Source organism: Quercus suber, unplaced genomic scaffold (genome assembly GCF_002906115.3).
Source record: "Quercus suber isolate HL8 unplaced genomic scaffold, Cork oak 2.0 scaffold_66, whole genome shotgun sequence".
Taxonomy (NCBI): domain Eukaryota; kingdom Viridiplantae; phylum Streptophyta; class Magnoliopsida; order Fagales; family Fagaceae; genus Quercus; species Quercus suber.
The window spans coordinates 83,686-98,743 of record NW_027069531.1 but is presented as its reverse complement, the minus strand read 5'-3'; the positions used below and the strand labels follow the sequence as shown (position 1 = coordinate 98,743).

Below are 15,058 nucleotides of genomic sequence, written 5' to 3'. Positions count from 1 at the left end.
CGTATAAAAGTGATGGGAACTCAGAAATATTTAAGGAAAAGCTGCTACCACCACATTAAATGCACTGCAGCTACTTTTCTGGCAGCATTTTTTGTGGAGAAGACCCCTGAACAGTGCTGTCTTGATTACCAGAACTCACAGAAAGTTAGAAGGGATGTCTGATGGGACAGACACTCGAGTAAGGGCTTAGATGATCAACAAGCGTAGGGTCAAGATGGTCCAAAAGGAGATATATAATAGAAGAGACTCTCCATGAGAAAGAGATTAGAAAAATAGAGAGAGAAGACTGTAGCAATCAATGTTATACTTGTAAACTGTTTAAATTAATTTATATGGAGAATTACCTCCTCGAATAGTGAAATTCAGTTAATTCTATGTTCCTTGATCTTGTTTAATCATCTCCTGAATCCATATTAGTTGTTGTCTAATTCATTAGAGTCTAGTTCTTTGACTCACTCTTTACAAATTTATTGTACTAGGCTCATTGGGCCAACATCCCTTATCTTTTGGGTTTGGGCTGTAAAACGTTTTCTTACAACATGGTTTACCAAGAGTTTGTAGACACCTCCTAACATTTTTAACAAATATATTTCGGGTCCAAAGCCTCCCCAATTATCAAATTATATATATAATCCACACTAAAGAATATATTGCATTCCAACATATCGACCAAAGAAATTAAATCAAAACTTATGTTAAGGGTATGTTTTAGAGAACAAAATAGAAATTACTCCAAACTTTGAAATTATAATTTAGTTTATTTTCTTTGTGAAAATTTGTTAATTATTAATTTATTATATAATTTTGGTCTGTATATAGAGAAATAATTGTGAAAGTAATTAAAGAATCGGGTTTTTTTTTTTGTTTTTTGTTTTTTTTGTTTTTTGAGCTAAGAAGATAGAAGAATCGGGTATTAAACGCAGCTAAAAAGGCCCAAAACCCTGCATCTATAGTCAAGAACTCAAGGTCAAGCCTAACGACGTGACCAAACAAGGAGAGTCCCTCCCATTCCCACGTAACTAGAGAGTGAAAATGAGAAGGGTTAACGTTAACGGAGTCGCCGTCCTCGTTGGCCGAGCAATCGGCGGCGGAGCCACCGCCGCGTCAGCCAATCGGCACCGAGTCCTTCAAGCGGCGCTGTATGGCACGTGCTCAAATTTCAACCCCGAGCGCTTTGGCTTGTCGTCACGGTCAGCTCCTCCCTCTGTCACAAACGGCTGTGTCGCAGGGACAAAGTTCTTCTCTGCGGCGGCCACGTCTCTGGCTCAGGACCACGCGCACGCACACGCACACGCGCACGAGTTCTCACCCAAAGACGTGGTTCTTTACCAGTACGAAGCCTGCCCTTTCTGCAACAAAGTTAAAGGTATAAATCAAAATTCAATTTCCTGATTATACGGTGCGTTTTGATTACTAGTAGTAGTTTAATTTCACATCTTTGTAGAAACAATCAATGTTGCTCTATAAGTATTATTTTGGATTAGCTGAGAAAATGAGTGTTTGCTATTTGCATTTTGGTGAAATGAACTTTGGTTTCAGTCTTTATACAATAAGTTCAATTCGGTATTTTACGTCTCTGTTGGATACACTAGGAGGTGCCAATCGAGCTACAAGGATCGTGGCTACTTTTTAGGAGTAATTGAATCTTTTGATTTGTTAAGAAGAACAATAAATATACATTTCCGTTCCATTTGCTTTGACAGAAAACATTTTCCGGAAAATAACTCGGTTTTTGATTGTGTGTGTGTGTGTGTGTGTTCAGTGGTGACCTTGAAAACAATGTAGAAAACATTTATAATGTGGATTTTATCTGTGTTAGTGTTGAGTATGTGACATTGATCTTTTCTAGCTAAAAATACAGCTGATATGGTTGTTTATTGATAGAAATGCAGTTAAATAATAAAATAATGGAACCCTCAGCATAAAAAAAAAAAAGGTATGTTAGTATGGTTTTCAGGAAATTGAGAATGGATGGACAAATGATTAACAATGTAATTTTGAAACGATGCACTTTGATATTTTTATACTTTTTATATATTTATTTATTTGGAGTTTGGTATCCTTTCAGCGTTCTTGGATTATTACAAAATTCCATACGGAGTAGTCGAGGTTAATCCCATCAACAAAAAGGAGATCAAGTGGTCTGATTACAAGAAAGTGCCTATACTCAAGGTTGATGGTGAACAGATGGTTGATTCTTCAGGTCTTGCTTGATTTCATTTTTATATTGTTTGCGATTTAAGTGCAAATTTAAGGCTATCACCAAAGTTCCTTTCTTATATCTTGTGGTTGTTTTGTTAATTTAGCTTGTTTTACTTGTGCAGACATAATTGATAAACTGTTCCAAAAACTTCATCCTGATAATCCTGTTGCAAGTGGTGATGAAGAAACAAAGTGGCGTGGGTATGGTGGTTTATCTTTTGATTGTTCTACTTTCTCAGCTTTTGAATTTCTTAGTTTCTTCTGTAAATTACTTTGTAATAGATTTCAGAGCTGAGGACCGATTTGTAGGTGCTATAAGAAAGAGTTTTGCATAATTGAGTTCTTAATTCTTATATGAATCGTGTGCTATCTAAAGTCATATTTTTTTTGTAGTGTAAATAGCCTTTGATATAGATGAATTGATGACATGCTGTTATTGAAAATGTTAGGTGGGTGGATAATCACTTGGTACATGTTTTATCTCCAAACATATATCGAACTACTTCTGAAGCTATCGAATCATTTGACTATATCACCACTCACGGTACGTTATCAGATTAATCTCACATCTCACATTAATTCAATTTTTGGTTCCATCCCCCACCCCTTTTTTCCCTCTTAATATATAATATAACACCAGAAAGCATGGTAGTTTGCTGCTTGTGATCCATCATAGTTATTTTCTTTAAAACTTCTATTCTATCACATAGAAATCGTGTTAAATTAGTTTTATAGTTGTTAATTGCTTTGGACGTCAAAAGCAAACATCAACCATGATGTTTGGTTCCTTCTCTCTCTCTCTTTCCGTTGTTCTTCCATGGAAAGATATTTGGGAGGTTAAGGCACCCTAGCGTGTCTCTTTCTTTGTTTGGACAGCCACATGGGATAAGATTCTCATGGGAGACAACTTGCGGGTTAGGGGCTTTGATTTCATTGACTGGTGCATTATGTGTCATGTTTGTGGGGGGAGACAGTGGATCATTTGTTGTTATACTGTGGAAAGGCTTATCGGCTGTGGAGCTTTGTCTTTAGAACTTTTGGGATTTCGTGGGTTCTCTCAAGTTCGGTGACAGAATTTTCTGTTTGGTTGGTGGAATTGGTTGGGGAAGCATTCATGTTACATTTGGAATTTAGTTTCATTGTGTTTGATGTGGTGTATTTGGAGGGAATGCAATCGGCGGACTTTTGAGGACTTAAATAGATTTGATGACTAGCTGCTTGCTCTCTTTTTTGGTTCCCTTTTTGATCGGTCTAGGGCTTGGGGACTTACATCTAGTGATTCTCTCCCTTTGTTCCTTAGTTCTCTCTTTCTTTGTAATTATTGCTTCTTTTATGTTTTTGCTTTTCTCTCTTTTTTTGTACTTTTTGATATGTTTTGCGCTACTTTGCATTTAGCAGTTTTTTGAATATACATCTTGCAATTCACTCGTTACTCATTGGAATTTTTCACCTTAGTCCAATGTGGGAATTGTTTTGAATTTGTATAGACTTAAGTTGATCACGGTAGTGAGGTAGTCTTTGTGCATGATTTTGATGTGTTAAACTACTGAATATGGTATTTGTCAGTGTCAGGACTGAATTTGTTACACTATGATTTAAACATTGACCTAGTTAGAGAAGGGTGATGCATCATTTGTAAGGGCCAACCAAAAGCAATTCATATGAGAATTAGTTAAGTGTATGTACATCTTAATATTGGTAAATATAACAAGTGAGGAGACTAGAAATTGGTGTAATGAATATTCTGATGTATCTTCTTAAATCATCTTTTGAAAGCACCCCTCTACTTAAACAAGCAAATTTTGGTTGCAATCAGCATTGCTTTATTCTCCACATTAAATTCAATTGACTAGGAACCAGGTTTTGCTAAGACTTTAGATCTTAGACCCATTTTAGGAATTTCAATACAATTCTATGCTTTTTCAATAACTCCACTCAGATAAGAAAAGGCACAAATCTCACTATAATTTGGAGAAACCTTTTTATTACGTGGCAGTAACATTTTTGCACTTTTTAGGGTTTTCCTACATATGCCTGATCCAATCAAATATTTCTTTGCCTTGGTATGACCAAAACAGTATTGTGCTTGGTTTACTCAGGCATGAAATTGCTATATAGAAAGGCCAGTTTCCAGAAGAAATGAATTTTAACATATTTATTTTAATTGGTGAGCTTTTGAATAAGATAATAGCTCTGCACTTGTCTCTTATACCTTCTCCACCCATTTTTACCACAGCTCTTGACTCAGTTTTGCGCTAGTGACTTTCAATGTTCTGTAGGATATCCTTACGCAAGCTTTGGCCAACACAATTACACCCTCTGTAGTTGAGCTCATACCTTCAACCCAATTTAACAGCGAAGGTCTATGGACTACTGCTACGCACATAGCTCAGGGGTTTATTCACTCTGTCATACATGATATTGGACAGGTCTTGTGGCCCTTAAATCTGATTTAGACAATTATAAATAAATTAATTAAAAAGACTTGGCTTTAATAAGATTCAAACGAAGTAAATTTTTTAGCTTAATTGACACATTACTTATCCAAAAAAAAAAAATCTGATTTAGACAAAGTCTATCATGGATTATCTCAATTCTCAAATTTTGCATCAAACTTCATAATCATTAAAGGTTGTTTTCCTAATGACCTTGTTTATTTGGTCCCATTTTTGTCCAGTCCTATGTAAAGTAAAGTTATATGGTCATTTAAAACTCAAGTAGATATTAGGCAGAGAGATCCATTCACCCTATTAGACTAGAGAGAACATTTGTAACCCATGAAATTTTTCTCCAAGGCTTGAAGTCTGGAAGAAGGGCACTCATATTAGTTATCTGACTAGCTGCTTTTTGCACATTTCTGTTCATCAGGCCAGGTTTACTCTCAATTGTTGGATAAATCTTTATCCGTTCTGCTTGTCAATCCTTTCAAGACCATGCTGTAGAATGTATGAAGGAGTTTCAGTGTTCTTTGCTATATTTTGATTGTTGTCTTATATTTATATATATCAGAGTCCGAGTTATTAACCTCACTGATTACCTCTGCAGATAAAACTTCCTGAATCCAATGTAGGACATGAATTAACTACTTTCAAGAAACCATAGAAAAATCAATCAGGCTTTCATGCTGGAAGGCCCATTTGATGCAAGAAAAGTTACACTTGCAGTCTCTAGAGAGAGACGGAACTCATAACTTAATCTAAGCTCAAATCTAAAATTCTGAAATCTACTAAATCAATCTATAAATTACAATGCATGAGCATGGATATTTTAGCCTATGACTTCTTTAACTAAACCACATTTATCACATGTTAGAATACATTTGTAACATATTAATCACATGCTAGATATAATAAAGCACGCGGGTTCTACTTCTATTTTCTAACTTCTTAAAATCTAGTTATGTGTATGCGCCTCTAGTTAACTTTCCTTCCAATTTTCAAATACTACAACCAACTTGGCGCATGTAGATTAGCTACAATAGCCATATGGCACGTCAAATTTTGTCATGCCATGCCATTCCACATATTCCATGTGGCACATGCTGCCATATCATTACTCTCCATATATGCATCACCGTTGCCCTTCTCTTGCTGGTAACCACAGCAATTCAATTTGCATTCTGTGATTTTCTCAATCACAATCTCATTTGACATTTAGGACATCTCTATGAATATCCCAAAACAAGGGTAGAGAGTGTATAAACCCAAATGGCATGGTGGACTTGGTTTAAAACTAGCATTGCTTTGTATGATTTGTCATTCCTCATCTAGAGCATTTATAATTTTGGAGGAACATCTACTTGATTTTTGTTCCAGTGTGCTTAATTTTTAACCAAAATTTGTTGAGTTGTATCATCTTTCTTTAAACCCTAAAATTGATTAAGTTAATGTTAGACTGAAATCTAGCACTCAACCTAGTTGTCTTGTACTTGGGTTGGCTCCTTGCAGTTCTCCTTTGAACACCAATGGTAGATAGGATTTGAGAATTGAATTCTAAACACAACTTACATACCATATGAATCTGCAAACCTAGCCCCTGGGACCTTCTTCACCCAAGGATGTTATGAGTTGACATCAAGGTGCCAAACAACTCTGTTGGTAAGAGCTCTTGGTAGTTGCCAAACTGTTTTCCCTAGCGTACCTATGATCGATTGAGCAAGAGCCCTTGCACATGGGACTCCCAAATCGCCATGGCCTACTTTTGCCTCTGTTCAGCATGTGAAGAAAGTAACAAGCTAGAAAAGGCCTATACGTTTTCTTAGTAAAGGTTACTGAATCCTGATTGATTATAGTGACAGTTTCATTTTGATAGGAGTAGGTGCTTGCTGGGGCAGGGCACTATTCATTCAATTTTGACTTGCTGTTTGCTCCATTCTCTTGTTTAAGTTGTTGTCAAATTCAACCAATCAAAAAAAGAGTTGATGTTAATTTTAGCTAATGTACATAATTCAATGATTATGCAGGCAATTTCAGTTTCACTGAGAGGATAATAGCAAAGTATGCTGGAGCAGCAGCTATGTATTTTGTGGCAAAGAACTTAAAGAAGAAACACAACATCACAAATGAACGTGCAGCATTGTATGAAGCTGCTGAAACATGGGTGGATGCTCTGAAGGGCCGGAAATTTCTTGGTCTGTTTAACTGACATCATCAAGTGGTTAAATTAACAGAATGTGGTATTTGTTAGAATTAACTTTGATATTTCTTAACTTGAACAGGAGGGTCAAATCCTAATTTAGCTGATCTTGCTGTCTTTGGTGTTCTGAGGCCCATCCGACACCTCAAGTCTGGCAAAGATATGGTACAGCATACACGGATTGGTGACTGGTATACTGGAATGGAAAGCGTAGTAGGAGAATCTTCTAGAATCAAGGCATAAGTAGAAAAGAAAAGGTTTGTTAATTGGTTGGACTTCGCTATCTGCTTCAGCCATCGGGTTTGTAGAATAAATCTTAAGTTGATATGCAACTAATAAACTACTATTACAGGAAATTCTGAAGTAAAATTCAAAATCTTTTTCAGTAGACAGGCAGAGGTTTAATATCTGGTGTTGTGAACAAGTTGTGGCCATATTGATACTTTCTGTTTTTAGTAGCTACAGTACATATTTACTTGAGAAAGATCTTCCTTATGTTTTAACTAGCGCTTTGAAAATGTGTACACAAAACAGATTGATAGTAGCCTATTAGGTTGAAAGGCAGGTGTGCATGGCAAATATGGCTAGGGTATTGGGACGACTTCACAGAATTCTCAGGTTGCTCAAACCCTTTCGGAGGGCAGTGATGCTGGTGCTGACGCAAATATTACATTATATGTTTTACTGTCTTAACTCTTAAAGTAGGAGCAACATATATGTGTTTCACATATCTTCTCATAAAATTTTCTTTTACGAATGACTCCAGTTTATAGAACTCATGAAAATGTAGTTGTTCCAAAATCCTATCTAATGAACACCTCCTAACAGGTAAATAATGTTTATATAATTAACTTAAAATAAGACAAGTTCGGTTCTCTTCCTTTCTCTCTTAAGGTCTCCTACATGGAACCATCTCTATACAAATATGATGATAAAACTAATAGTTATTTTTCTGGTTCATTGGAGGTACACCAATGTAGGAGACGGTATCTCATTTGCATACAAGAGTTTTGCCCCAAGTAGAGTTAAATTTCTGAGATAACCTTTTCTCTTTTTCTTTTTTTTCTTTTTTTCTTTTATTATTATTATTATTATTTTTTTTTTTTTTTTTAGCCGAGGACCTTTTCTTTCCTTCTAAATACTACTCTTCTGCTATAAGAAAGAATTGATAATTGATACTCGATTTTAGTTTTCAAAAACTAGACAACTTTCACATCCTTGATCATTCAACGTCATCGTACGGTGATCTCAAAAAATCAAAAAACAAAAAAAGCATTTTTTTCTAGAAATCTCTTTTTTTTTTAGATAAGATTTTTAAAATAATTAATATAACTGATATCTCATTTTATGACTTTTTTAGGTAAGATCTAAAAAATAATAGAGAGAGAGAGAGAGAGAGAGAGAGTTCAATTAGGTTTCAAATTTGAATTCAATTAGAATCTAATTTTGCGTCATGTATTCCATCTAATCTAAATTTTAAATTTTTGTGCCAAATAAGTTATGTGGAGCCAAAGAATTTGGCAACCCCGACCCATTTTGTAATGAGCTCAAGGCCCACGCCGATGAGGAAGGAATGTCCAGGGACGAACAAAGAAAGTCCAAAGCATCGAGGAACATCGTTGAGGACAATTCTGTCCTCGGTCAACCAAGATCATCGAAGGGAAGAGCGACACGTCACCTAAGGTAGCCTCCCAAAGCATTCCAAAAGGAAGAACGAATGCAATGGACCAGTCATGGGAGCATGGTGAAGGAGCAATTCTATGAGAAACTGTCACCTCCACATTAAATGCCCACAACTAACGTCCTAGCCTCATTGATAAGGAAATGACTCCTAAACAATACTACCTTGGTTACCGCAACTCACAAAACGCCAAAGAGGGCATCTGATGGGACAGCCACTCAAATATGGGCTTGGATGATCAACAAGTGGAAGGTCAAGATCGTTTAAAGATGACTATATAATAGGAGAAGCCCACCATAGAGAGGGGGGAGGGGGAGGCATCCTAGCGATCTCGAGAACTCTTGCGACCATTGCCACCCAATGTACACTAAAGTAGAGTCCTTCAGATTGTGCCGAGGACAAGCTTTCTTCGATAAACTTAGCTCATTTTCGTTTGATCAACATAAAAACCCGTTTTAACTGTTATCCATGCACTCAAGTCCAGCTCTTTGGCTCACTCTCTACAAATTCATTGTGCTGGGTCCACTGGGCCTAGATTCCATTCGTTTTTGGGCTTAGTTCGAAAATCGAGACCCTACAAATTAATTTAGTGTAAAAATTGGATTTCAATTAAAGTTTAATTTTGCGCCATCTAATTTAAGTTTTTTAATTTTTGTACCAAATGAGTTAATTTAGTATAGAAAACGAGGAGTTCAATATAAATAAACCATTAAAAAAAAAAAAAAATCTAATCATGTAACTAAAAACAATTCAAATTTATAAGTCATCTATATATTTATTAATAGCCAAAACTAAGAGAAAAATCAATTAAATTCTAAATTTGAGTCTAATTTTGTGTCATATGTCTCATCTAATTTTTCAATTTGTGTGTCAAATGAATTATTAGATACAAAAATCAAAAATTCTAAACTGAATTTTAATTAAAGTTCAATTTATGACATGTGTCCTTTCTAATTTTTTAATTTTTGTGGCAAGTGAATTATTAGATGCAAAAACCAAAAAGTCTAGATCTAATTAAATTCTAAATCATATCTAATTTTGGGGCATGTGTCTCATCTAATTTTTAAATTTACGTGTCAAGTGAATTATTAGGTGCAAAAATCAAAGAGTCTAAATTCAATTAAATTCTAAATTGAATTTTAATTGAAATTCAATTTTATGTCATGTGTCCCATCTAATTTTTAAATTTTTGTAGCAAGTGAATTATTGGGTGCAAAAAGCGAAGAGTCTAGATCCAATTAGATTTTAAATTATATATATATATATATTAATAGGTAAAGTTTAGAGAAAATTCAATTAAAATTTGAATTATAATTCAATTTTGTGCCATGTGTAAATTTATGTGGTGACCACACCATAATTATCCACTTAAGTTTTTTAATCTTTGTGCCAAGTGAGCTAATGAGTGCAAAATACTAAGAATCTAATATTAATGAACTATAAAAATAATAATTATAAAAAACCAATCACATACACTCAATAAAAATCACTACACAACAAAGATCACCATACGTTCTATCTTATTAAAAATTAGAAAGAAAAAAAAAAAGATCATAATTGGTATTAAATTTAGGTAAGAATTTTAATATGTGACTAATTATGTTTACTTTTTTTAAAAAAATTTGACTAAATATTTATATTTGTATGATAAAAATTGTATTTAATTTTAAATGTATCTATAAGTGTGTGTGTGTTATGTATGGTCAGGTTTTGGATCCTAAGCTCAAAAGATGAATGGATTCAAGTCCAAAGAGCTAAACACAATGAATTTGTAGAGAGGGTGCTTAAAGGCTAGGCTTCAATGGGCCAGACAATACGCACAATGAACCAAAGGTAATAAAACAAGCTCTGTGCAAAGAAAACCTTCCTCGGCTAAATTCGAGGAAAGTGAGCCTTATATATCTTTCCTTTAAACTTGGATACAAGTTCAGTTCTTCTTGCTACAGTGCTTTCTCTATCGAATTTATGATCCCCTCTCCTTGGAAGGCCTCTTACATTATATAGCTCTCTTTAAATGATCTTGGCCTTCATTTGTTGATCATTCAAATCACTAATTGAGTGCTTGTCCCATCAGACATCTTTCCAAGCCCCTGTGTGAGTTGGGATAGCTAAGGCAGTACTGTTCATAGGTCTTCTTCACATAAATGTAGTCAGGAGGTTTGGTGGGATGTATTAAATGTGGTGGTAGCCACCATCTCTTTGGTCATGTCAGGGCTAACCCCTTCCCCAAGCGTGTAACCTCCTCGGCGCAATAATGGCCTCCTCGGTCATGGGTATGACACGTGGCACAAATACCTTATTTAAATTATTATACCCACATGTTACATGCTTTTTTTTTTTTTTAATAATTTGACTAATTATTTATATTTTTATAATAAAAATTGTGTTTAATTTTAAATACATTCATGTGTTTGCACGAGTTACATACTAGTTTATGATTCATTACTAATTAGGTTATATACATACACATACACACACCAAAGTTTAGAAAAAATTCAATTAGAATCAAAATTGGATTTTTCTTTTGTTAGCTTTCCATACAAATTAAATTGTTTAGGGTTTTGCTGTTATTTTTTCTCTAAACTAATGAGCATAACAAATTGTAATTGAGCTGAATGATCCTATGCTCCTATCCTCAATCAATTTAGGAGACACCATTTGATCAATTTATTATTTTATTTTGTGTTGTATTTAATAGAATTTTACAGACAATAATTATGAATTGATATTGTATACGTAGTATTCAATAGTGATTTTCGAAATTATATACATAGGAATGATAGGCCCAGTAGTATATATTGGGCCGTGAGCCCTGTTCGAAGACACTTAGTAGTATGAGGACGGGTAAACGTTATCACAGAAGTCTACATTAGTGAATGAAGAAAGGGGTCTGGTCATAAGGGTTCAGGAAGGTAGTCTGAGGAAGAATGCCTCATTGGCTAAGCAAAGCAGAAGTCAGAAGGTGTGGTCTGCCATCAAGAGCAACACTCCGGAGGATTCTATTAATAAGGATAAACATTGTGAAAACATAAGACAAAGGGAAGTTAAGAAATATCTAAGAGAAAGCTGCTATTACCGCATTGAATGTTCTGCAGTTAACTCTCTAACTGCATTAATGTGTAAGTGATACCTGAACAGTGATTTTTAACCTTATAGTTACTCCCAGAGACTTCAGGAAGGTGCTGATGGAACAAGAATCAAAGCCAGCAACTTGACCTACACGTGGAGGGTGGAGGGTGGAGATGAAAGAAATAGGATAGTATAAAAGAGAAAGGAGCCCCTAAGGGAGGGGTATCGGAGAATTGATAGAAAAATACTGTAACAACAAGAAGTGGAATTGTAATCGAATTCAAAAAATATATATACAAGAACTAATCTTCTTGGATTGTACCGAAGACGATTTTCTTTTGATAAAATCAATTTATCTTTGCTTTCTGGTTATCTGGACCCACGATAATTGTTATCCAACTTATTAGAGCCTAGTTTTCTAACCCACTCTCTACAAATTCATTATATTAGACTTTTTGAGTCTAGATCATTTTAACTTTTGGGCTTAGGAATCAAATTGCACCCCCATACATTATATGTAATAGCAATGTAATGAGAAACTTGGCGTAACTAATATCATAAAAATTGCAAGGAAAAACTATTTTAGGGCCTCTAAATATTTTGGTTAAATTATGTCTTATATGTTTAATAACTCAAACTAACATTAATAGCATTACTGCAATTTATCAAATCCCGTACACAAGCACAGGTTAAATATTAGTTGATATAATTAAAAGTGACAAATAATGTGTTAAAGTTGTCTCCATTTTTTTTAAAAAGTTGATGTTGCTTACTAATCAGTTTTTCCCAAACCACGTAAAAATGTGAACTTTATGTGCTAAGTACATCCTTTTTATTAAGAATGTTTTAAGGACATATAAACATTCTAAAACTTTTTCAATTTTCATGGAAGATATCACCTATATACAGAATGTATAATTGCTACAATAGACCAATAATATAGTGTTAAAAAATTGAGAAGAACACATTCATACCAAGTCAACAAGTTGATGTGTCACTCAAAACGTACGAGTCTTTCTATCGAAGAACAAAATCTTAAATTTTCGCAATAAACTTTCATCACAAATCAAAATAAAATAAAATCAAGATTACACGTTAATCCTCAAACTCAAACAAGGTATCTCTCTCGCTTGCTACAGGTTTTAACCTCCAAAAACATCAGATTTGATGCCACAGAATCTTTGAACCTCAACCAAAGTTTCGACATAGATTTATAACCTAGGGGATTGGCCAAGTTGGTTGGGCTCTTGGTCTCAAAGTGCTTGTACTGGGCTTGACTAGGTGTGCTCCCTAGTTCGAGTCCTACTACCTACACTTTGAAAAGAATTTCCTGGGTCAGTGCTTTATCCCTTCGTGGGCTCACCCGGCACGAACAGTGATTAGTCTCTGATTGAAAGTTTTGAAGAAACACTGTGGGAAACCAAAAAAAAAAAGAAAAAAAAAAAAGACATAGATTTATAACCAATTATGATGCGAAGTTACAACCACATCAATTTTTTTTTTTTTTTTTTTTAAACAGAGACTAACACACACACACAGGGGAGTGAACCTAGGCTTAAAAACACACAACTCACAATATACAAAAGCCGGTAACCTCTTGATGTGCAAAGAAAGAGTGTTGTCACCATATGCAATAATTCTAACTCAAAAAACCTTTTTTTTTTTAAAAAAAAAAGAAGGATTTTTCAATTTTTTATTATTGAAAGTTAGCTAATGGAGGATATTCCACCACAAGTTTCCATGTACTTCAAACTGATATAGCTAACTTTCAATAATAAAAAACTGAAAAATCCTTCTTTTTGATGTCTTGGTCCACCAATGGTTTTGCCATCCAATGCATCTTTCGGTGTTTATAATAAAGACATCAAAAGTTTAAAAATCTTTCATCTCTCAATTATCAATGTTTAAAAATATAAAAATAAATCTTTACAATTATTTTTTATCAATAAATAATTAGATAGATAATTAATTTTTTTAGATAAATTGGTAGTTACTTATTATTATTAGTAAACTAGTTCAAGCATTAGATACGTCATTAACAGGTCATATCCAAGACCCCTTAGGTTATTCACAAAATTTTTTAAGCTCTAGATTTTCGTGGATCTAAGAGTTTTTCTTTCTTCAGTCGCAAGGAAAACAATTTTTGTGGCTTTTGAAATCAAGTACACTCAACATTGTCTTTGATTTTAGTGATCTAAAAAAGGTTCTTCTTACCCATAATTTTTCATTTTTTTTTTAATTCTGGGAGAACAAATTTTAGGCCATTTTTCAGTATTGAGAAATACTAAAATTACAAAGTCAATTCTTTTTGGGGTCATAAACAGTACAGTTTGAACGGATACTGACAAGAACAAGAGGAATACATTAGTACATTAGTTAATATTAAAAGGTGAAATATGTTTAATTTATTTATCTCAAAAACAAAAAGATTAAAACTTAAGCTAAACTTTGAGCCTCTCCTACTTATTATTCCCATGATGTGTCTCTAGAGTCCAGACTCTCTCCACTGTCCAGGTGTAATCAGCTTTGCATGTAGTAGCTGTGTTGGCAGAGCCATCAACCCACCCACCTACCCCAAGAATCCTTCCCTGACTTGTGGCAAATGCTTATCCTTACGAAGTATGAACACAACCCCCATTAATGGATCACAAAAGTCTCTATTATCAATGCCTATCATAGCACCTAGTGGTCCTAGTGAGCTAAGCTTAATTAAGCCTGATTTCTGAACCCACATATGTATATGTGGTTCCAGCTCCTCTACTGTCTGGACTCTAGAGCCCATCCCACTCATGACAGGACATGGACATGGGGCTCTGATTAACTCATTGAGTTAACTATTAGCCCGTAGTAATATTGACCGACTTACTTAAAAAGTTTTTCGTTCACATAGTTATTCCAGTTAATTTGTAAATTTATATTTATTTTGTATTTAATTATTTATTATTTATTTATTTATTTCGAGAATAAAAAAAGTGAATGTTAATTATTGTGTATAAAAAAATTTTAAAAAAATTATGAAAAATTGATATTAAAGAAGCACAGTGTAAAATAAATATAATTTAATATGAGATTAAAATAAGTGTATAAAAAAATATTTTTATATTAAAATAGACATAAAATTTTATATAAATGGATACAAATGCATTTACGTGTAATAACTTACTGATTCTAATTTAACTCTAATATTATGAACATTTCTCGATTAGCATTTAACCAAAGTGCTTAAAAGCATCCACGTGGCACCGACAGGAGGGAAAATATATCAAATCCACTTGTACAATTTACAGTGCAACAAATAGTTGAGTCTTACGTGAAAAGTTTTGTCGTTTTTTCAAACGGATACAAGGAAAAATTTGTATTTATTGAGAGTTAACGTGGAAATAGGATTCAAACTTTTCTCAAAATAATAAAAACAAATTTGCTATTCTTCAGCCTTTCCCAATGACAAAAACTGACAACAATATTTCTCCA

General features: G+C 34.1%; 1 protein-coding gene across 1 annotated transcript; it reads left to right on the top strand.

Annotated features, from left to right (window-relative positions):
- The first annotated feature begins 926 nt into the window (after nt 1-926).
- Nucleotides 927-7,340, top strand: LOC112013247 (uncharacterized). Its single transcript, XM_024045635.2, has 6 exons — nt 927-1,366; nt 2,069-2,203; nt 2,325-2,403; nt 2,652-2,746; nt 6,665-6,832; nt 6,920-7,340. Exons 1-6 carry the CDS (start codon nt 1,033-1,035, stop codon nt 7,078-7,080), a joined length of 972 nt encoding a protein of 323 aa, XP_023901403.1. The 5' UTR covers nt 927-1,032; the 3' UTR covers nt 7,081-7,340.
- The last annotated feature ends 7,718 nt before the right edge of the window (nt 7,341-15,058 follow it).

Coding starts and splice junctions, on each gene's coding strand:
- LOC112013247 (XM_024045635.2), top strand. CDS start 1,033: ATGAGAAGGGTTAACGTTAACGGAGTCGCCGTCCTCGTTGGCCGAGCA. Junction 1,367..2,068: donor TTTCTGCAACAAAGTTAAAG/GTATAAATCAAA, acceptor GTATCCTTTCAG/CGTTCTTGGATTATTACAAA. Junction 2,404..2,651: donor GAAGAAACAAAGTGGCGTGG/GTATGGTGGTTT, acceptor TGAAAATGTTAG/GTGGGTGGATAATCACTTGG.